General features: G+C 39.9%; 1 protein-coding gene across 1 annotated transcript in view; it reads left to right on the top strand.

Moving 5' to 3' along the window:
* sema3b (sema domain, immunoglobulin domain (Ig), short basic domain, secreted, (semaphorin) 3B) overlaps window positions 1-24,029 on the top strand; it is a 98,324-nt gene that overhangs the window by 62,485 nt on the left and 11,810 nt on the right. Inside the window, exons 5-11 of the mRNA XM_055165714.1 lie at window positions 7,598-7,717; window positions 10,679-10,772; window positions 10,877-10,996; window positions 13,146-13,288; window positions 13,374-13,488; window positions 15,582-15,651; window positions 16,942-17,086. Of these exons, the coding sequence (XP_055021689.1) occupies window positions 7,598-7,717; window positions 10,679-10,772; window positions 10,877-10,996; window positions 13,146-13,288; window positions 13,374-13,488; window positions 15,582-15,651; window positions 16,942-17,086 (807 nt within the window). The remainder of the gene's footprint in view (window positions 1-7,597; window positions 7,718-10,678; window positions 10,773-10,876; window positions 10,997-13,145; window positions 13,289-13,373; window positions 13,489-15,581; window positions 15,652-16,941; window positions 17,087-24,029) is intronic.

The raw sequence follows: 24,029 nt of genomic DNA, 5'->3' as shown, positions 1-24,029 counted from the left end.
ACCAGGCTGTAAACACATACCGTGAGTGCACAAACACACTGTCCAATCACAGCTCTCCACTTAAGTACACAACCACACGGTGACACTTCTACAAAAGGATCTATATCTAAAAATAGTAAGATTAAGCTGCATGTAGTACCTGACAACAGAGCGGACACGAGCACAGAAGCGTCAGAGTCTGGAAGCTCCACAAACAGCTGGACTAGTGTGAGGAGCGTGATGCAGCTACCGTGGAAATGCTGGAGGTCAGAAGTCAGGGAAGCGAAACTCACGAGCTTATATAGCGTGTCACCATCTGGTCTTACCAAAATAAATGTCCAAACTGCATAACGCCACAAGAGTTTAGTTCTTTGCTCATTGATTCTGCTCAAATTGGCCACGTTTTTCCGGTCTCCTGTGAGCTTTTGCGCATAAGTCGCCGTATTTATTTTGATACATTGGACCATGCGTGTCCCTGATTGGCTAATCCACCTGTCAGTCAAACCCATCTGAAAAAAGGGGAGTTTCAACAGTAACCAAACTCACGTCTTTGTAAACTATTGTATAAGTGTGTGCTCTGGATTCAAACAAATACCAAAAGTCCAAAGTCCAGTCCACATATTCCACGGCAATGAATCAGACAGATCAGGCTTTATTATTACTGCTCCGTTAATGTCAAACGTGCTACTGCAAAATATTACAAGGTGCTTATATTTGCTTTTCACTGAGTGTTGAGTCTGGAATGTTTCATAATATGTTTTTACTTTTTAATCTTCATGGAGACCAAACCAGACCAAGTTACAGGTCTATAATGTAGCTAGTCCATGACATAGGCTGGATCTACCTAACAAGTGAGATAAGGACAGAAACAAACAAGCAAAGTTTTAAAATGTTTATTGATAACGGATTGAAGTGGTTTTGCAGTAAAGTGACTTGTAAAGTAAATGAAATAAGTGCATTTAATTGAAGTATTTGTGGTTGAAATGACTTGTAGTACCCTTGTTGTGTTGTCTGCCTCAGGTGTTCTGGCTAAAAGAGTCAGTGAGCCGGAGCACCTTAAGAAGGTTCCAGGGCAGGCATCCATTTTGTTAGAAGGAGGGGAGCACAGATATTTTAACTTTTCTACTTAGTATTTAAAATTAATAATAAAACACTGCTAATTTAATAAAGAGATATATTTTTGTATTTAGATTTAACTGAATATTTGGAGCACTGTTTTGATATGATTAACCTTTTAAATATGGAATGGAAATTATCTGAACTTACCTGTACTTGGAGATGAGCTCACCCAATACGTGCATTACGAATTTCAGACTTCGAGTCATTGCGCAGTGCATACTGGGAAGGATTTTTCGAAAAAGTGAGCATCAAACCGCCATGTTTGTTTTTGCCAGTGGGATGTGTCTATTAACAAAGCCAGTCTAGCTGCCTAAATCATCCTGAGTTTGCAGTGAACATTTTGTTTGTGGAGCGCCAACAAAGCAAAATCCCGATCCCTCGCTCCACCTTGGTTACAAATCTAAAAAGTCAACGTCAAAGCGAAAGGCACCAGCTGTTCACCAAGAAACACCTTCCACTGCAAAGAGACCAAGACGTGATGTTGCTGTAAAACCACAAGAACAAGAAAGTGCCTGTCTGTTTGTCTTCTGTTCCTCTCGCTTAACAAACAGGATCCCGCTTTGTTTTCGCTCCACATACAAAATGTTCGCAGCAAACTCGGGATGATTTAGGCAGCCAAATGTTTCCTTTTTGGTCCTTCCTGTGGATCAGTCCTGCCCATCGCCTTCACCTTTCACTATTTTTCAATTCCATTGGGAAGAGAAACAGTTTGAACGGAGGTTTGCAGTCGCACAGATCTGATTCCCTTTTGCATTTATGGAGTTTGCAAACTTCCGAAGCCCATTTCTCGAGACGTTTTCTACTGTTAGAACATCCAACAACCACAAAATTACAATGTCCGAATCCCAAAACTAAAATATGACAAAATCAGAACCAGAAACAAAAGCGATATGGTTCAAAAGACTAGAAAAGACTGGCTTTGTCAATAGACACATCCCACTGGGAAAACAAACACGGCAGTTTGATGCTCACTTTTTCGGAAAATCCTTCTCAGTATGCACTGCGCGATGACCGGAAGTCTGAAATTCGTGATGCATCTATTAGAGGAGGTGACCTATAAAAGGAGCCAGCCTCACCTTTGTTTAAAGGAAGGTGCTGTGTGTGAGTGCAGGCTACTGCCATGCTTGTTTTTACTTTTGGAATTCTTGTAAATATTTTTACGATTTTCTTCTTGGTTGTGGAAACAACTTTGGATCTGCACTAAAATTGGCTCAACTTGACTCTGTTCCTGTTCGACTGTTAAGGTTGCTATCTGGGCTGTTACAAGGTCAGATCTGTGGAGAGGTGATGCCGCTCACAATAAAAATGCTTGTTTTTCTAGGTGTTTTTGAGCAGTAAATCCACCTGTAATTTAATAAACGTAAGCTAGAGCAAGGAGAGCAATAACATATCCATAGAAAGAAGCAGGTGACAGGTGAAAAATATTGGTTTTCCAGTGAAGGCCTCGATGACTGATTGCCAGTGTGAGTAAGAAGGACAATATTTAATCATTGTAATAAACGGCACATAATGTTGATGTTGATGCCAAGTAGGTTAAGAGTTAATAGATAACTCGCTTACACAAAACGATTCTTTGGAAGTAAGGTTCATGAGGTTAACAGTCTCTCATCAGAAAAGAGATAAAACTAAAAAATATTTGCCAGTTATTTCTACTTTGATGTACATTTTCTCGTTGGTTGATCTAAAAAGTAATTGACTTTTACTTTCTTAAAGGACCTGTATTGCTCAAAACGAACTCTTGTGAGGTTTTAGTCGTGAACAGAACAGAAGATGTGGAGTTCTTAAACCGTGTGTGTGAGATGGCGGACCCTGTGGTGCGGTTAATGATTGTAAAGAGAGACTGGCTTTGAGCTTGTCCGCGTCAGGCTCTGGTTTGATCCACTGGTTCAATACTAAAGACGACCAACACAAAGGTCAGAGGTCACAGGTCAAAGTGACACAGGAAGCACTTTGAAGTTTTATTTGGGGAAGGTTTTCTGTTTCTTTTGTTTGATTCTAGAGTTGACTTTGGTCACAGAAACTGGTCTGAGGCACTCACTGCATCACAAAACTGACCAACCAGGTTACCCATATTTTATTGTATTATTACTTGTAATATTTTAAAGTTTAAATTTGATCTATTTATGTATTTATTTTAGTAGTCAGAAGTATTTTTACTATTTGAGCAATATATTTTAAAATGTACCAATAGTCTTCATAAAGTTTTGAGTGCTCTTCCAACTGTGAGTAAGTCTATAACTGACAAAAGCCTTACATTTACAAAAAAAAAAAAATGTTTTTTCTTTCTTTTGGATATGATTTTGTTTTTCAAATGTTTTGGGTGTATCCTTTGAAAATACTAGATGTTGATCAAATTACACAATTTCAAAATTAAAAATCATGTGTCACAGCAGACAGTTACCAGTTAGAAGTACTCGCGTAGTAGTTTCTCTAAACACTGTATACTCTAGGGCCCGGTCAAGCAGAAGTAAACAGCAAGGCCAAAAATTCAAGTTAATGCATCTGAAATATAAAAATGTATTGAACAGATACATATGTACTCTAGTTTATGAAACTGTTGACCTTTTTTCTGTTCCATTTTTGGTTCTAAAGTTCCATACGTTTTAAACAGACCATGTATGAAACATGGAACAAAAATTATTTCCCAAATTTCAAAGACCTGCAAATCATGTAAATAAATGGATGTATTTCATCATATCTTGTGTTATTCCATCTTTGAACTGTTGATGAAGGTACATGATTTTTCAAAAAAAATGTATTTAAAATGATAAAAAATTTGCTTGGAAGGACTGACATATTTTATAGAAATAGTTTCCTTTCATTTTGAAGTAATATTAAAGTATTCAGAAGAAAAAAGCGACAAATTATGTAAAATCATGCACCTTCTACTTGTTTGCACAATTTTCCCTCCGTTACTTTTCCCTCCGTTACCATGACCTTTCTTAATAAAAAATCTCATTAGTCAAAAAGTAAGAGGTTTTTCAACCTAATCTTGTACCATATGGTAGAAAACTATATGAAGCAAATATTCAAACCAGTTTGTTAAGGATATGTAAGTGAGAACCAAGAGTTATCACTGTTTGGATTTATTGCCCAAAAAGTGCTGCATATTTCATTCCCTCCGTTACCGACATGAGTTTTTACATTTTTTGTCAACAACTTGAAAGAATATCACAGGTTTAACTTGACCCTGTTGGAGTGTAACTCTTTCCTACATTCTGATACTTTACTTATTTCAATAGTCCCTCTAGTTTCTGAATGAGAGACATTTGAATGTCAAAAAATCTGCCCCTGTTTCCCTCCGTTACCACTTGACCGGACCCTTAGTAATTTCTTGGACCACTACTTTGTACTTATTTGTACTGTTTGTTATGGTACAGTTTTTGACTACTCTACCCACATCTACTTACTTGGCAGCACTCACAATATTGAATTAGCAAGGAAAATATTCTTACATTTTGTCAAATGGACCAGTTTCAAAACATAGGTAGGATAAATATATATGGGTTATAGGTTAAATAAATCAAACACTGATGGCTTGATTACAGAATTGCTACTGTGTCTGAGCTAAAATATCAACAATACCGGTATATCGTGACACTAAGTTTGGTTTGGTGATACACTTATTGTTATTGTGGGCTGCTGTACCGATATATCACCAAGAGCATTTTTCTCTACTTTACTAACTACTTTTACTACATTATTTTGTGACAATGCTACAGTTTTAATGTTTGTTTAGAGAAAGGAAACTTATATCGATTATCACATGTATCTCCATATCCTGATAATACCGTATCGTGTCTGTTGGAAAAGTAAAGAGAGTATTACCTTCTCTCTGTCCTTGCTGAGTTAGTCCTCGTTAAGTCCTGGTCTGGTCCCTGGGTTTTGTTCTCTGATACAAATTCCTGACATAACTGTGAGGAGCACCACAGATCTGTTTTCTCTACACAATCTGCTCACTGCGCTGACTCTGCACCAACACAACCAGTGTCACAACAGAACCAATAGGATTATATAACACACTTTATATTTTGCTTTGGCTCAAAATGTAGGATAAGTTACAGGTCAGATCTGTGCAGAGGCGACCATACTCATAGTAAAACCTGCGTAAAGGGCCCATATTACACTATTTTCTGATATTATAATGTTGTCTCCTCATCAAAAACATATCTGGAGTTGTGTTTTGTTTGCATATTTAGGCTGAGTTCTTCTCTCAAACAGAAAACACGCTGATCCACCTTGCAGTAGTACAAGTGCTCAACTGCGTTTTTAAACTCCATACACCTTCGTTACAATCATTTGGATGATATTTTGTTTCATTCACACATGTTTGAGTAATCCTTTAATATCAGTCTGTCTACACCTCCAAAGCTCGAAATGCTCCGCTCCACCTTGTGATGTCATGAAGTTAGGTTAGGTTAGGTTAGGTCGCTTTATTCGTACCCATAGGTAAATTTGCTTTGCAGATTTGAGAGGCAGGTTCCACATTTCACATTTCATTCATCCACAAAACACACATAAAATCACAATTACAAAATAAAGTGTTACAGTGCTCCAGTGCAGAATGGTTTGTTCCAGAAACAACCAATTAAATTCATCCATCATGCTTGGCTAAAATCACAATAAATATTAAATATGTTAAAAACACACAATCTTAGATAAATAGATTCCAATTTATTCATAAGTACGACAGCAGCTGGAACGAAGCTCCTTTTAAAATGATTTGTTCTAGATCTTGGAACTAAAAGCCTCTGACCAGAGGGAAGCAGCTGAAACTCTGAGTTTAGTGGATGTTTCACGTCTTTTAAAATACTCTGGAACATCCTCTGTAACTATCTCAAGTCCAGAGAGTCCAGGCGGCTCTGAGGATGAACAATCACCTCACTCGCCCATTTAACCAACTGATTCAGGGAGTTCATGTTTTTAGCAGAGACGCTCCCAAACCACGAGACCAATGAAAACGTTAAAACTGATTCCATAAATGTTTTATAAAACAGCGTCATCATGGTTCTCTCTACACGGTAAAAGGACAACTTTCTCAGACAGTGAAGGCGCTGGTGCCTCTTTTACACACAACAGAACAATTATCGTCAAAACTCAATTTTGAATCAATGAGTGATCCAAGATATTTATATGAGTCACACACTCAACTGACTGCCCCTTTATCTCTGTGACATCACACTGAGGCGCTTGATTTCGAAAGTCAATAATCATATCCTTCGTTTTGGATACATTTAGGTGTAGATTTGACTCTTCACACCATTTTACAAAGTCCTCAACAATTGGAAGTGGTAGTTTTCATGTTAACATCTACATTTTACCTTTTGTTCAGTAGAGATTGGCAATTTCAGGGCTGAGTGTATGGAGTTTAAAACACAGTGGAGCACTTCTTTTATTACCACATGACATCACAAGTTGGAACAGAGTGTTTTCTGTTTGAGAGAAGAACTCTGTTTGAGAGAAGATATGCAGGATTTCTGTGTTAAACATGAATGAAACTAAACACAACTCCATGTATGTTTGAGATGAGGAAACAACATTATAACATAGATCAGAAAATAGAGTAATATTGGCAGAGTTGGGAGTGTTACTTTTAAAATGTATTCCCCTACAGATTACAGATTACATACCCCAAAATGTAGTTTGTAACGTAATCCATTAAATTACTTAAAGTGAGTAACGTAATCTGAATACTTTGGATTACTTGATATTGTCATGCTTTTTAAAACTACATGAATGTAGCGACCACATCCTGAAAATTCTTGTTTGTTTTCTTTAAATTGTCTGTTGAATCCAAGTCTCCATGAACAGGCTTTTGTTTTCTGTAGAGAATCAAAGACGAGGAAATCTTAAGAGGTTTTGTCTGCCAAAAGACAATAACAAGTCCAGTCTTTACTTAAACATATTAAAAATATTATTGATATGTGGCATTTGTACACTTGTATATTTTGTGGCATTTTTGTGTGGCCGTAAGACCACAATATAAAAAAAAAAATCAAAAATTAAATAAAATATATATGAAAAAAAATATATATATATGTATTATTGATAGAGAAATGATTTTTATATGAGATCACTGCTGCCTTAAAGTATGTCCACTCTACTGTTAGGTGTCATATTGTTTAGTCCTGTTTTAGTCCTGGTTTAGACCTGGTTTAGTCCTGGTTTAGACCTGGTTTAGACCTGGTTTAGTCCTGGTTTTAGACCTGATTTTAGTCCTGGTTTTAGTCCTGGTTTAGCCCAAAATGTGAAAAAATACCGCCATGTAATCCATTTATTTCAAGAAAGTAACTGTAATCCAATTACTACTCATTGAAACAGTAACTGTAACTAAATACAGCTACTCATAATTTGTACTCTGATTACGTAACGCTGGTACTTGTAATCTGTTACTCCCCAACACTGAATATAGGCCCTTTAAACATTCTTGTTTGGTTAATTCTCCATCTTGGTTCAATAATCTTGGCTCTGACGTCTTGTATGTTTTCTTGTTTTGCAGACTGACTGTGTGAACTACGTGAAGCTGCTGCACCATTACAACCGCACTCACCTGTACGCCTGCGGGACCGGAGCCTTCCACCCCACCTGCGCCTTCGTGGAGATCGGCAACAGGATGGAGGTAAAGAGTCTACTTCAAAAAACAAAATATACCACAAATACAACATACTTCATTATAATTAAAGATGCAGTGTGGAAGTTTTCTTGGGCAGGGTACACCACATGCTCATCTTCATGTATGAACTGTTCAACCTGGAATGTTTCACAGCTCAAAATGTGCTGTTCCACCTTGTGATGTCATGTAGAGGTAGTTTCAAGTTGACCACTACCTTTTTACATTTTATTCAGTAAAGACTGGCGATTCCAGGGCTGAAATTATCCAAATGATTCTAGTGAAGTTGAGCACTGTATTACAGCATGACATCACAAGGTGGAATAGAGTATTTTCAGTTTGAGAGAAGAAATCGGCCTAAATATTCAGGCTTTGTGGGTTAAACACTTGTGAATGAACTTTTCTTGGGGAAGTTATGCGACATGCTAGTTTTCATGTAGATGTACTTAATTGTTCAGCCTAGAATGCTTCACAGTAAGGCATTAAACTTATCTATCTCAGGCAGATCAGTTCCATTCTTTTATCGAAAGTTTGCTGACCTTTTCTTTTATCTGTTGGTTTTATTGATTGTAAAAGATTGTAAAAGTTTACAGCAAAATCCGTGGTGTTCAGATGGAGGATTTGGCCTCTGTGTGTTACAAAAGACTAAGGCCAAACTGAGCCAGACTAACCATGTTCTGCACTCACAGTTCGTGAAAATGCCCTCTGGGAGGCGCTATGTCACCCCACAGCAAAAGACTAACCGTTACGCCAAATCTTTTATTCTCTCTGCCATAAGGATTTTAAATGGAAAGTGAATTTGTTACTGTGTCCCTGATGCACTGTGGTTCGAACGTATGGTGTCTGTATTTCTATTTCTTTATTATTTATATTTATATATTGTGTGTGACCAGAGATGTGTGAACTGAATTGCCCTTTGGGATTAATAACGTTGTTGATTGATTGATTGATTGATTGGAGAGGGAGGGCCCGCTCACACAAGAACACATGTTATTAACCCTTCCAGACCGACGATGGTGAATATGTTTTATATCACCGCACATATTTTTCCAATCATAATAGACAGAAACTTACTTTTTTCCCTTTGAAAGATAAGAATTTCGGGTTTCCAAGCATAACTCATTATCCTACATCACACAGTGTCCAATAGGAACTTTGTTTTCCGCCAGACGCATGTGCTCCATCCATTTTGATTGGCCCAAACTTTGCCAAAGAGTGTAGTGAGTCAAGATGGTCGACTGCTCTGAGCGTCTGTGTTCGTAACAATTGAAAAAGCAGCTCTAAGTGCAGTTATTTCTCAAATAAATGGCAAATTACACATCTTGGTCTGTGTAATTGCATTTCCCTTGTTATTTTTATTTCAGAGGTTTGTTTCACTCAAACTGTACAAATAAAAATGTAATAAACACCATGGAAATGCAGGAAGCGATGTGGGTCTGTGCCCTGGATCTGACACGAGCTGTTTCCATGACTGGCACCAGGAAAGTAATGAGGCGTTTGCACTTTTTTTGTTTTGAGGCAATAAGGATATTTTTAGTTTACTTACAGACTTGATATTTTGCACTTTTGAAGCTAAGGCCCTAAATTACGCTTTTTTATGTCAAAAAAGTTGTTTATACACGTTTGCTTTGTGTTTAGTACGAAAGAGTGTGAATTTTATTTTCTTTTTTCATTTGTATTTCTGGCCTTATAGTTTTTATTACAGCCATATGACACAACAACAGCACGGAGATTGTGAAATAACAGGTTGTACTGAAAAAAAAAATATAATAACACTTCAGTAGGGGGAGTTTTAATAGCAAAATTCTGAAAAAAATCCAGGCGAGGACATATGTACTAAAATTTCCCTTAGTGTGGCAACCGAGGGGTTAACGCTCCGGGAATTGTTTAAGTGTGATAATATGTTGCTGCAACAACGCCACCCCAAATCTAGTTCGGGGAAATTAAGTAAACGTAAGGCACACAGGTAAGTATATCATAGAGGGAGAGGGAGCCAGGTTCCATCAATTACACAATCTTTATTGATTTTCTGTTGTTTTAAAAGACAGATTTAAATGCTAAAAGTAGCTACATTCATAAAAATAGGCAACCAGTAAAACACTACAGTGGGTGAACAGGTACACAATACTGAAAATGCAAAACAAAACCCCAAAACCCAAAGCAAAACTGAAACAAAGCAAACAAACACAAAACAGAGCAAAACAAAATAAAACTAAAAGCGAAACAAAATAAAACTAAAAGCAAAACAGCAGAGGTGGTGTCCTCACGCCGCTGCAGGCCCCCGCCGACACCTGAAAAGTTAAATTTTGGGATTAAACTCAGAGCCTGCAGCGTAAGGATCTGGGCCAAACATACCGTGGTTGAATGTGACAATGCGCAATCCCCAGGCTGAATCGAAGGCAACTCTACATAGAATAACTGCGTCCAGACGTGGTCCAACAATGTGGACCGGCACACGCTGCCGCCGCGGTTTACGGGACACGGCGGCGCACAGCCAAGCGCAATGGGGAGGGATTCACTCGTCTTACCCGTGGAGCTTGGTCCGAGGAGATGAAAGCGCGCCCTAGGTGCTCCGCGACTCGGAGGAGCGAGGGACTGATGCGGTGCAGAGCACCGGCCAAGCAGTGGCCAAGCAGCGGCACTGAGCGGGAGGACAGAGCGGCCACAAGGAGAGGCCCGGAAGAGCGTGTGAGCCAAAAGGGGGAACGACTGAGAAGGGAGCGCTTAAATAGCCCACCAGCGCAGCGCCACGGAACGCCAGGTAAGAGCACCTGCAGCCTAGACCCTCAAAGCCGGTCATGCCACATTCGGTTTGGAAGATTTGAAGGCATTTCTGAACAATAAAATCACTTCTAATGAAAAGGCTGAATACATTTTAAAGCAATAACATACGCCGAAAGGTGGTGACGCTACACAAGAAAAGTTACACAATGCACTTTTAAATAAATGTAATGTTTTGGTGTTTTTCAGGATCACGTGTTCCGCATCGATCCGTCTAAAGTGGAGGATGGTAAAGGGAAGAGTCCGTATGATCCCAGACACCAGGCGGCCTCTGTGCTCGTGGGTGAGGGACACTTTTAAGGATTTTTGTTGAGAAAGCCAACGTTACGTGAGAAATCAACAGTATTTTTTTCCCTTCTGGTGCTAATGTCCTCACTGTGTTTCCAGGAGATGAGCTGTACGCTGGAGTGGCCACAGACCTGATGGGACGAGACTTCACCATCTTCAGGAGTTTGGGCAAAAGACCTTCCATAAGAACAGAGCAGCACGACTCACGATGGCTCAACGGTAATGCTATAATAAGGCTTAACTACTACAACTACTACTTCTGCTATTACTACTACTGTCGCTCAATAAACAACAATTAAAAGAGGCTTCAATCCCTGTCCCACCTTGCAGAGCAGCTGATACAATACAATGCATCTAGTGAGAATACTTTTAAAACTTAATAATACATAGCGTAATACTATAATGAATGAGAACTTCACACATTAATTTCTTGAAATGAGAGCTTCAGAGAGGGTTCAGCCCAAGAACATAAACAGAGAAAAATCTCACACACCATCTTACTTACAAATTTTATTAGGACATCAGTGACGTTTCAGCACTAGGCAAATAGGGGAAGAGCTCTAAGTAGCTTCTCTGTTTACAGTCATATCTTTACCATTAGGATGTGACTGAAGAGTGACGTAATATACATCTAATTGCTGTAGACGTTTTCAGCTTGTCCAAGAAAGGGTGGAAGTAAAAGGCTGGAGACCAAATGGATGTTTTAACTCTGTCCCCCCTGGACGCCCACTAGGAACAACCCATACATATATGACTAGGGCTACCCTTAGACCATAACTGCATAAAAGAAAACAGACTTCCACAAGTGATTATAAATGATTTTTTGTAACACAGACATATTTGGTATCTCTGGAAACCTTAGACTCTGAACTCTTCGTTTATGGATGTTTAAATGTGATTCAACTCATTTATAGGTTTATAACAGCTCACTGAACATGAGAGTTTACCTGGTCAGGTGCAAAATCGAAAACAAAAAACTACATTCAGCATCTGATATCTGCATGTTCTGAGGACTATATTCATAAAAAAATAAAAAATATACTTTGTCAAAGTATTTAAACAGATTTCATATCACCAGATACAGTAGAGCCAAGTGTGCACCTGTTTTTACCTGTTGTTCACCTGTGTGCACCTAATTCATTTTTTCCATTTAACTTATTCAACTCATTTAACTTATTAAAATATATTAATATAATAATAAAACTCTTCCCTGTCAGTGGGTGTCCAGTATTTGTCACCTTGGTTACTTTCTTGTGTGCAGAGCTCTGCATAAGCGTTTGTTTCTGTAGCGATTCTGTCATACATTGCATCTTGGAAATAAAGACTGAAATATTTTAAAGGACTGGCCTGGGCAACATCCAGATTTCATGGCAGTTTTGGTTCATAATCGAGTATAAAGTCCCGGATAGTTTGTTCAGACATTGCAGGACTCCACACAGACACATCAGCGGCGTTCTCATCTTCGTAAGTTTCACTCTCTGAAAGTCCGTCACTATCGCTCTTTTCCACTTTATAATCAACTTCATCATCACTTTGAAATCTATAAAAGTCACTTTCTCTAAACTTATCCATAAAATACGCCCGCTCCTCATTATTTCTAAAACTGTGCGCCGCAGCGCCGCGATCTTTCCATTGCACGTGCTTAGTGTTGTGTTTTTTTTCCGGAAGCTACCATCGTCACTACTTCGATTAACTTCGGAAAAATCTGCGAAAACATATCCTGGAATCCTATTGGTCAGTCTAGTGTGGGTTGTAGTGGCCCCGACCTATCACAGTCTCTGTTTAAATGTGAAAAACCGAGCCGTTTCTAAAGGTCGTCAAATCACGTCTTTAGTGACACAGCGGAGGTGTCAAAACACGTCATTAAGGAAACAATGGGGGTCGTCAAATGTCGTCTTCATGGGGGAAAGAGTTAAGCAGAAGAAGTTTATTTATCATCAATAAATACAGGCCCGAGCGAGCTTGAAAAGTCAACATAGTATGATTTCAAAAGTGAACATAGTATGATCTTTGAGTGTTCAAGCCTCTTAACTATGCTTCCAAAAGAGGAGGTTTATAAAGCAAGCGTGGTGAGACTATGAAGGCCAGTTGGCACCGGTTAGACAGAAATATGTCAAAGTTTAGAAAATGGTATGCCAATGGTATACCAAGGGAAGGATGATCGTGTTACTATAGCTCCTGAGAGTCAATGTTAAACTGAGAGATGAATGTGGAGAATAAATTACTTAAGTTCTCTTACACTAATGAAGTGTTTCTGGGTCATTTGTCCAAAATTTAAAACACTTCTACATACATACATACAGTTCATTTGATTCTGACTCAAAGGTGTATATTGACCTTCTTCTCGTCTCTTGTATTTCGTCCTCAGAGCCCAAGTTCATCGGTTCGTTCTGGGTTCCTGAGAGCGAGAATCCAGACGACGATAAAGTTTTCTTCTTCTTCCGAGAGACGGCGGTGGAGGCTCAGGGCATCGGCAAGTCCTCGTACTCCCGCATCGGACAGCTCTGTAGAGTAAGGCCAGTCTGAAGAAAGTCTATGGAAGAAGGACTGAACTAAACTCTTTATTTAACGTATCTTTGTGTTATATTTTTTTCAGAATGACCTGGGAGGACAGAGGAGCCTGGTGAACAAATGGACCACGTTTTTGAAAACTCGCCTGGTTTGTTCTGTGCCTGGTGCTGACGGCAGTGACACCTACTTCGATGAACTCCGTAAGAATCTGTTGACCTTTTTTCATTTTTTACATAGTTTAAAGGTCCTGTATTCCACAAATTTAAAGGGACAGTCCAGATTTTAGGACATATTTCATTTCCTAGTGAGCCAGAGTGTTGGAGATGTGCGGAGACACTTTTTTAAATATTCCATCCAGTCCTTGTATTTGCAGAGGTCCCTGGTGCTAGGCTAGTGCATGTCAATGGCCATAGTTAGCCTGCCACTAAAAACAGTCTTACCCACTCCACAAAACACCCGAAACAAATCTATTATTACGCCAGACTGTCAATGTAAATGTCTGTGTTGATAGAATAATGTTTGAAAATAAAACTAACTTTGCATCGCATGAATCGTCGCATGTTGAGGGACTATTTTCTCATATATCAGTCCAATGCCGCCGAGCTTTCTATCAGGGAGTACAACTCGCTGCTGCTGCTCAGACATAAATCCTTCAAATGCAAGGTTGTTTAACTTCTACAATTATTCTATCAACACAGACATTCACATCGACAGTCTGGTGTAATAATAGATTTGCTTTGGATGTTTTGTGGAGTGGGTAAGACTGTTTTTAGCGGCAGGATAACTATGGCCATTAACATGCACTAGCCTAACATCAGTGAGCTCTGCAAATACAAGGACTGGATGGAATATTTTTAAAAAGTGTCTCCACACGTCTCCGACACTCTGGCTCACGAGGAAATGAGGTCTAATGTCCAAAATTCCGGACTGTCCGTTTAAAACATGTTATAAAGCTGTAAAACTGTTATCGCTCCAGTCACGTACCTTTCTTTTTGTGCAGTGCTGTCATCAAGCTTGAAAGGAGTGTGAAATTAAACCAAGTAAAAGTAGTAAAGTACAGTTTTTAAAGGTGCATTTTGTAACTTCTGGTAGAGGGTCCGTCAAAGGCTTTTCTCCATGGAGATGTTATTGTTTTGTCTGGAATGTTTCACAGTATGGCATTAAACCTGTCTATCTTTACGGAGACCAAACGAGACCAAGTTACATGTCACGATAAAACTACCACTACCTATAATTGGATAAATGTAAAGTAGATTTGTTTCAAGTCATTCTGAGGAACATTCGAGTTTAGACTTCATTTAATCTTGATTTGGACTAAGACTCAATCCAGTACGACCATTGACTGGATCTTAGACCGCCTTAAGATCACAATAGAGCAGGGGTCTCCAACCTTTTTCCTGCGGTGAGCTACCTTTACAAAACAAAAATGCCAGACAGCTGCTCATTTTAGCGACCGCAAACAATTGAGAGGATTATAAGAAAGAGGGCGAGCTTTTGGGTACAGTTAGATGCCAATGAAACATAAACTACTGTTCGTTTATTAGTGCAAAGAGTCGGACTTCAGAATTATACATTTTACAATAATAATAGGCATGTAATTAACTAAACTTTTGTTATTTAAAAAAAAAAAAAAAAGCTAAAAAAAAAAAGTATTTAATTTCCCTGTTCCCTAAGTATTTCTCTTTTCCCTTTATGTATTTATTTATGTATGTATTTAATTATTTATGTATACATTTTTTATTTATTATTATTATTATTATTATTATTATTATTATTATCAATCTTATTATATTAGTAGTATTATTATTATTGTCATTATTATTATCATTAGTATTATTATTATTATTATTTTTTTATTAATTTTATAAAAAAATTACAGTGAGATTTGATATTACAATGGAGGACGATAATGGTGAAGGGGGGTTTGGGGGAAAAAAATGGTCACATTATATTACTACTTATTGTTTTTCTCTGTAACATCTGCTTTAAGTGCACAAAAAAAATTAAATAAAATTCTTTGGCGAGCTACTTGGAAAGGGGTGGCCAAAAACTACAGGTTGGAGTCCCCTGCAATAGAAATACTGTATCTATAAACCCAGTGATATTAAACATTATTCCAAACCGTTCTGACCTGTCCATCCGTCAGTGTGTTTTAATCATTGTCGGAATGTGTCCCAGAGAGACTCACCTGCACGACCTCTTTAACCAGATCACAGATGACCCCGGGGCTGTGTTTATCCTACTGTTGACCCCTGACCTCCGACCCCTGACCCTCTGTTTACTGTGCCCTCAGGAGACGTCTTCCTGCTCCAGACCAGGGACAGGAAGAACCCTCTGGTCTACACTGTCTTCTCCACTTCCAGGTCGGAAATATATACGAAAAACACATGTGCAAGTAACTGACTAACTGGGAGGTTTTGAGGTGTAGACCTGGTTTAGGCCTGATGTAGACCTGATTTTAGTCCTGTTTTAGATCTTGGTTTAGTCCTGTTTTAGTCCTGGTTTAGATCTGGTTTAGACCTGATTTAGTCCTGTTTTAGTCCTGGTTTAGACCTGATTTAGTCCTGTTTTAGTTCTGGTTTAGACCTGGTTTAGACCTGGTTTACTGGTGTTTTAGTCCTGGTTTAGTCCTGCTTTAGACCTGGTGTAGACCTGGTTTAGACCTAATGTAGACCTGATTTATTTTTGGTTTAGTCCTGGTTTAGATCTGGTTTAGATTTTGGTTTAGTCCTGGTTTAGACCTGGTTTAGTCCTGGTTTAGACCTGGTTTAGTTGGTGTTTTAGTCCTGGTTTAGTCCTGGTTTAGACCTGGTTTATTCCTGTTTTAGTCTTGGTTTAGTCCTGGTTTAGACCTGGTTTAGTCCTGGTTTAGACCTGGTTTAGACCTGGTTTAGTGGTGTTTTAGTCCTGGTTTAGACCTGGTTTATACCTGTTTTAGTTCTGGTTTAGACCTGGTTTAGCTTTGGTTTAGTCCTGGTTTAGACCTGGTTTAGAGGTGTTTTAGTCCTGGTTTAGTCCTGGTTTAGACCTGGTTTATTCCTGTTTTAGTCCTGGTTTAGTCCTGGTTTAGACCTGGTTTATTCCTGTTTTAGTCCTGGTTTAGACCTGGTTTATTCCTGTTTTAGTTCTGGTTTAGACCTTTTTTAGCTTTGGTTTAGTCCTTGTTTAGACCTGATTTAGTCCTGGTTTAGTCATGGTGCCATCCTGAAGTCTGCATTTTGTTAATTTGACAAGTGTTCATTAGACTCGATTTTGTCCTGATTTGTTTCCTGATCCAAGATTGCGAGGCCATATTCAGTCCAACTTCAGTCTTTTTTAGACTAGCTCTTGTTTAGTCTTGGCCTAGTTCTGGTTTAGTACCGGGCCCTAGATTCAAAGGTGTTGTTTGTAGTGGTACAAATGATTCCTCACTTACCTTATGCATTCTGAATTTCTTAATTGTTCACTGCAATAAGTTTATAAACGTTTTTTGTAACTCAGAGACCAGAGTGAAGTCTTTGTCATGGTAAAGCAACAACTAACATGCACATCGGACAATAAAATTATTTCTGGATATATACACTTTTTCATTTCATTTGCTGATTTACACTTTAAATTCAGCTTGCCCCATATTATTGTTGTACCAAACTAACACTTGTCCTGTGTCCCAGCAGCAGTGTGTTCAAAGGCTCGGCCGTGTGTCTCTACTCCATGAACGACATCCGCAGAGCCTTCCTCGGGCCCTTCGCTCACAAAGAGGGACCCAACTACCAGTGGATCCCCTTCCAAGGAAAAGTGCCCTACCCCCGACCAGGCATGGTACGTACACTGGAGATGCGCGGATTGCGGTTACAGCCGCGGTCGTCGGGCGGATGACGTGACGAAAAATAATAATTTAATTAAATTCGGGCGGGTGGCGGTTTAACTACTCAAATAAAAAAAAATATATTACAGCCTATATTGTTAAGTGTTATGAGATATGCATCTTTACTCCTATGTGCGATGTTTATAGTGGCGTGCGGCATGAGCGTGACTGAGTGACTGCGTGCGCTCCCCTGAGGCACGCGCTTCTTGAATGGGCCTGCGGAGTGTACGAGTGTCTATGTTTTACTGTATGTGACATGAACGGTAGGAAGGCGACCAAAGCGAGTCAGGAAGCAGTTGTCCTGTTATTTCGTGCATCACAGCAAATAAAGCCACGATTCCTTGAGCAACGAACTGGCGCGTTTATTGAGCCCACGCACTCACGGTGAGGCTCCGAACAGGGAGTTACACCCTGAGCAACGAGCAGCGTTTTGTTACAGACAATTAAGAATGTGAACATGCACGTTGAGCGAATTTTGGAATGAATGAGCTATAGAGTTTGCATTTTTATCGAGGCTCTTTAGTTTGTTTGCTGTATGATTGTTCTAAAATCTAAATCAAAGGGCGGATGGCGGGCGAGTGCGGTTTTGAAAATGGACAGCGGGCGGATGATGAGTTTTGTGTCGCAGTTGTGGATAAAAAAATAGCCCATCTCTAACGTACACTTAAATACACAAACTGTGCCGACCACGGTGGTTCTGGCGTCTGAGGCAGTGTAGTTTTAGCTCAGACACAAGTTAAAGTGGTGCTTATGTGTGAATGATCTTTGGATTCACACAGACTGGAGATGTTTGCACTGAACACACAACAGAGACTAACAGCCCACGTGAGAAGTTCAGGCCAGCAAAGAGGTTTCACTCAAGTTGTATAGTTAACCAGTTACAGAAGTTAAAGATGCACAATGTAACTTTTCCAATTGAGCGTGCATACCTTCTTGACAGCGAGGAGATATTATTGCTTTGTCTCGATTGTTTCACAGTTTGGCATTAATTATATCTATCTCGCCTCTCTACAAATCTCACCTGGAGATCAGTATAATGCCATATGGTGTAACATTCTCGGCAAGAGTTCCAAAATAAGCAGGTAGTGGACCCTGCAATAGAAAAATAACATTACATAACACATTACATATGGATCCGGTCAAGTGGTAACGGAGGGAAACGGGCAGATTTTTTACATTCAAATGTCTCTTATTCAGAAACTAGAGGGACTATTGAAATAAGTAAAGTATCAGAATGTAGGAAAGAGTTACACTCCAACAGGGTCAAGTTAAACCTGTGATATTCTTTCAAGTTGTTGACAAAAAATTAAAAAACTCATGTCGGTAACGGAGGGAATGAAATATGCAGCACTTTTTGGGCAATAAATCCAAACAGTGATAACTCTTGGTTCTCACTTACATATCCTTAACAAACTGGTTTGAATATTTGCTTCATATAGTTTTCTACCATATGGTACAAGATTAGGTTGAAAAACCTCTTACTTTTTGAGTCATGAGATTTTTTTTATCAAGAAAGGTCATGGTAACGGAGGGAAAAGTAACGGAGGGAAAATTGTGCAAACAAGTAGAAGGTGCATGATTTTGTATAATTTGTCAGTTTTTTTCTTCCGAATACTTTAATATTACTTCAAAATGAAAGGAAACTATTTCTATAAAATATGTCAGTCCTTCCAAGCAAATTTTTATCATTTTAAATACATAAAATCATGTACCTTCATCAACAGTTCAAAGATGGAATAACACAAGATATGATGAAATACATCCATTTATTTACATGATTTGCAGGTCTTTGAAATTTGTGAAATAATTTTTGTTCCATGTTTCATACATGGTCTGTTTAAAACGTATGTAACTTTAGAACCAAAAATGGTACAGAAAAAGGTCAACAGTTTCATAAACTAGAGCACATATGTATCTGTTCAATACATTTTTATATCAGATGCATTAACTTGAATTTTTGGCCTTGTTGTTTACTTCTGCTTGACCGGGCCCATTACACATAACACTATAACTTAGCCTGGTGCAAATGTTGCTATGGAGATCAACATAATGCCATACTGCGTAACATTCTAGGCGAGAATTTTAAGACAAGCAGTTAGTGGACTCAGAAATAGTAAAATTATATAATATTATATTATTATTATATTATATTATATTAAAAATATACACTGCAAAAAGCAATATGTACGTCAGTTAAAATGACTTAAACTAAGAAGAACATTTTACTTTATTTGAGTAAATTCAACTTGACAAATACAATTATCTGCCCATGGAATAAGTGTGTTTATTTTAAGTTTATTTCTTGTCTTATCTAAATGTTACAAGATGTATTTTCATATTTTGAGTACAAAAAGTCTTGTTCCATTGGCAGATAATTTAACTTTACTCAAATCATGATAAAACTCAAGTAATTAAAGTCATCTTAACTTGGCTAGACTTTAGTTTTTGCAGTGTAGTGCACAATTGCTGGCCCTGATTTTAGTGTTTAGTCTGTTTGAATTATGTTATTGGGATTGGCAACTAACCAAAGGGTTTGTGGTTCGGTTCCGAGTCTGAAAAAGTTTACAGGATCATTATGTCCATGAGCAAAGTACCTAGACTGAAAACTATGAATAAACAACCACACCTGCTACAAGTAATTCTAAGAGTACATCAATATAAAAGAAAAAAAACTACATTGATTTTCCATTTTAATAAACAGTTACGGCCAATTTTCCTAAAACCCAAAGCCTGACTAATGACTCCCAATTCAAACTAATTCTGTGTCTGAACTTTTTGGAGCACAAACAAATGTCTGGGCTCTTTGTGAAGCTGAGGCTCTGGAGTTTTGGCCTTTGTCTGATCTACTCTCATTATTAGTGGAGCACACTTTGTACAGAGGAACATCGCATTTCAAATTCTGGCTGGGTTTTTTTGGGGTAAATATAAGAAAAGGTATAGCTGGTGTCTTGAGGGATGGTCCGATAGACTGAGATTGTGTATTTTTTGGGTTCTAACAATTCTCATATCAAGGACGAAACATGTCAGTCAAAAAAGGTAATTAATATACAACGTCTATAATTTTTTTGTGAATTTTAGGCTTATTTTTTGTAGTCTGGTCCAGCTTCACATGTCCATGAGCTTGGTAGTTCACTTTTATCAGCTGATGGACAAAAAGAAATTCATACAAATACACCAATATACACATTTTGAGTTGGATTCTACTGTGCCTTCTGTCAGTCACCTCTTCACCCAGACCTTCTCACACCCCAGAGCCCAGTATTCTTTGTCACCCAGACCTTCTGAGAACCAGACCCCAGTGCACTTCGTCAGCTAGACCTTCCCACATAATCATAGAACACGCAAATCAGTAGTTTCAGCTTTATCTAAGGCTGCGTTCAGACTGCAACCTAAAGTGACCCAAATCCGATTTTTTGGCCCCTATGTGACCTGTATCTGATCTTTTAATGACAGTCTGAACGACACAGATCAGATTTTTTCAACATGGATATGTGGTCCTGAAACCGATACATATCCGATCTTTTGACATGCGACTTCAGTGTGAACGGCCAAAGCGCATTCATCCGACCTACACGTTATCAACAAGACACAAACGTCACTATTCTGCGCTGAAGTAGGCGAAAATTGTCTACGTCTCCACATCCACACTTTCCTTTCAACGTACGTCGCTGCCGCTGTCCAACAAAACACCACGGCCAAAAACCTCCTTCTCAATCTCCTCCTGAAAACAAGTAAGTTGTTCATGTTCTGGCTCCGGTACGAGAGGAACTTTAAAATCTCCAGGTGCTCAATGCTCGCGTCCATGTTTGGACAACTTCCGTAAACACAGAGCACGCTCGCTGCGGTTGACATCGTCGTGTCTCCAGTGCACATGCGGGACACTTTTGGGGCGTTTAATGTTCACACTGGAGTCACATACAAGTCGCATTTAATTGAAAATGTGAACGACCTCGCAAAAACATCGGATTTCACAAAAAAATCGGAATTGAGCGTTAAGCCCTGCAGTCTGAACGTAGCCTAAGACTTCTTTTAAGAATTTCACTCAGCCAAATCCCTCCTTTTAAAACCGCATATTCGTCCACCCCTCACCTCGTCACCCCAGACCTTCAAACACCCCAGAGCCCAGTGCTCTTCATCACCCAGACCTTCTCACACAGTCCCAGTGCTCTTCATCACCCAGACCTTCTCACACAGTCCCAGTGCTCTTCATCACCCAGACCTTCTCACACAGTCCCAGTGCTCTTCGTCACCCAGACCTTCTCACAGCCTCTCAGTCCTCTTCGTCACTCAGACCTTGCAATCCCAGTGCACTTCGTCACCAAGACCTTCTCACGTAATCGCAGTACACTCGAGTCAGTAGTTTTCAGCTTTATTTATGACTTTTTAAAAAGAATTTCACTCAGCCAAATCACTCCTTTTACAACCGCATATCCCTTCGCCAGTCACTTCTCCACACCAGATCCAAGTTCTCTTTGTCACCCAAACTGTTCCTAGTCCTGATTAAATTTGATCTTATCTCCTTTGTCCAGTCCCTGAACGCCCCATGTATTTTTATAAAATCATAGTACACCCAAATCAGTAGTTTTCAGCTTTATTCAAGACTTATTTTCAGACTTTCACTCAGCCAAATCATTCTTTCACCTCTTCAGCCCAGACCTTCAAACACCCCAGACCTCTCTATGTTTCATCACCTAGACCTTCTCAAAACCTGGCTAGATCCCAATACTCTCCGTCACCCTGACCTTTTCTCACAATCCCTTACTTAGACCTTCTCACATAATTATAGTACACCCAAATCAGTAGATTTCAGCTTTATTTAAGACTTATTTTCAGTATTTCACTCAGCCAAATCATTCTTTTTAATACCGCATATTCCTCCACCCCTCACCTCTTCGCTCTAGACCTTCTAACACCCTAGAGCCCAACGCTCTTCGTCACCCAGACCTTCTCACAGCCTCCCAGTGCTCTTCGTCACCCAGACCTTCTCACAGCCTCCCAACGCTCTTCGTCACCCAGACCTTCTCACAGCCTCCCAGTGCTCTTCGTCACCCAGGCCTTTTCACAGCCTCCCAACTCTCTTCGTCAGCCAGACCTTCTCACAGCCTCCCAACTCTCTTCGTCACCCAGAAACTTCTCACAGCCTCCCAACGCTCTTCGTCACCCAGAAACTTCTCACAGCCTCCCAACTCTCTTCGTCACCCAGACCTTCTCACAGCCTCCCAACGCTCTTCGTCACCCAGAAACTTCTCACAGCCTCCCAGTACTCTTCGTCACCCAGAAACTTCTCACAGCCTCCCAACTCTCTTCGTCACCCAGAAACTTCTCACAGCCTCCCAACTCTCTTCGTCACCCAGACCTTCTCACAGCCTCCCAACTCTCTTCGTCACCCAGAAACTTCTCACAGCCTCCCAACTCTCTTCGTCACCCAGAAACTTCTCACAGCCTCCCAACTCTCTTCGTCACCCAGAAACTTCTCACAGCCTCCCAACTCTCTTCGTCACCCAGACCTTCTCACAGCCTAGATCCCAGCTCTCTTCGTCACCCAAAGTGTTTCCAGTCCTGATTAAATTTGTTCTTATCTCCATGTGTCCAGTCCCTAAACGCCCCATGGCCTTCTTTGTGCGAGTGTGGGATTAACCAGCAGAACTAATGTCATTAAACGCTGCTTTGGTGAAACAACAGCCAATCACAGCTCATTATTCAGACGGGGCACCCTGCACTGTGAGAGCCTGCTCCTTCTCTTTCACTCTAATTGACCCATTCATTTAGGACTTCAGCAAAACAAAGACTTCTGTATGGGGTTGTGGGATGTCAATTTGGGGTCAGCCATCGCCTCCTTTGACCAAAAATCACGAACACCCTATTCATACTAACCTGACTGGCCCGTCTCTTTTGCATTCTGTTTGAATCCAGAAGGGACTGAAGGGGGAAAAAACTCCAGCCAGACTTGAGACGGTCCAACCACAGCCGCGAATTTGTAGCACGTGTCTTTCAAATGCGGAAGACATCTCCTCTAGAAATTTTTTGTAACATTCAGAACAAAATATATAACTTATTTTACCTGAAATAAGTAATAGATTGGCAGTTTGATTGTTGATTCTGTAAAAATCCACGCTGTTTCTCAGTCCTTTATGTAGATTTTTGTCCTGGTTCAGTTGTGGTTTAGTCCTGGTTTAGTCCTGGTTCAGTCTTGTTCAGTTCTGGTTCAGTTGTGATTTAGTCCAAGTTTAGTCCTGGTTTAATCCTGTTCAGTCCTGATTCAGTCCTGGTCCAGTCCTGTTTTGTCGTGGGTCAGTCCTGGTTCAGTCCTGGTTCAGTCTCGGTTCAGTCCTGTTTCAGTCCCAGCTTAGTCCGGGTTTAGTCTTGGTTGTCCCAATTCAGTCCCGTTATAGTCCTGGTTCGGCCCCGGTCCAGTCCTGGTTTATTCCTGGTTCAGTCCTGGTTCAGCCTTGGTCCAGTCCTGGTTTAGTCCTGGTTCTGTCCTGGTTCAGTCCTGGTTCTGTCCTGGTTCAGTCCTGGTCCAGTTCTGGTCAAGTTCTGGTCAGTCTTGGTTTATTCCTGGTTCTGTCCTGGTCCAGTCCTGGTTTATTCCTGGTTCAGCCTTGGTCCAGTCCTGGTTTAGTCCTGGTTCTGTCCTGGTTCAGTCCTGGTCCAGTTCTGGTCCAGTCCTGGTTTATTCCTGGTTCTGTCCTGGTTCAGTCCTGGTTCCAGTCCTGGTCCAGTCCTGGTTTATTCCTGGTTCAGTCATAGCTCAGTCCCGATTCAGTCCTGTTTTAGTCCTGGTTCAGTCCCGGTTCAGTCCCGGTTTATTCCTGCTTCAGTCCTGGTTCGACCCTGGTTCTGTCCCGGTCCAGTCCTGGTTTAGTCCTGGTTCAGTCCCGGTCCAGTCCCGGTCCA

Source organism: Boleophthalmus pectinirostris, unplaced genomic scaffold (assembly GCF_026225935.1).
Source record: "Boleophthalmus pectinirostris isolate CB_2022bp ecotype Guang Dong unplaced genomic scaffold, ASM2622593v1 HiC_scaffold_8, whole genome shotgun sequence".
NCBI lineage: Eukaryota > Metazoa > Chordata > Actinopteri > Gobiiformes > Gobiidae > Boleophthalmus > Boleophthalmus pectinirostris.
This window is presented reverse-complemented; position numbering and strand designations above follow the sequence as displayed.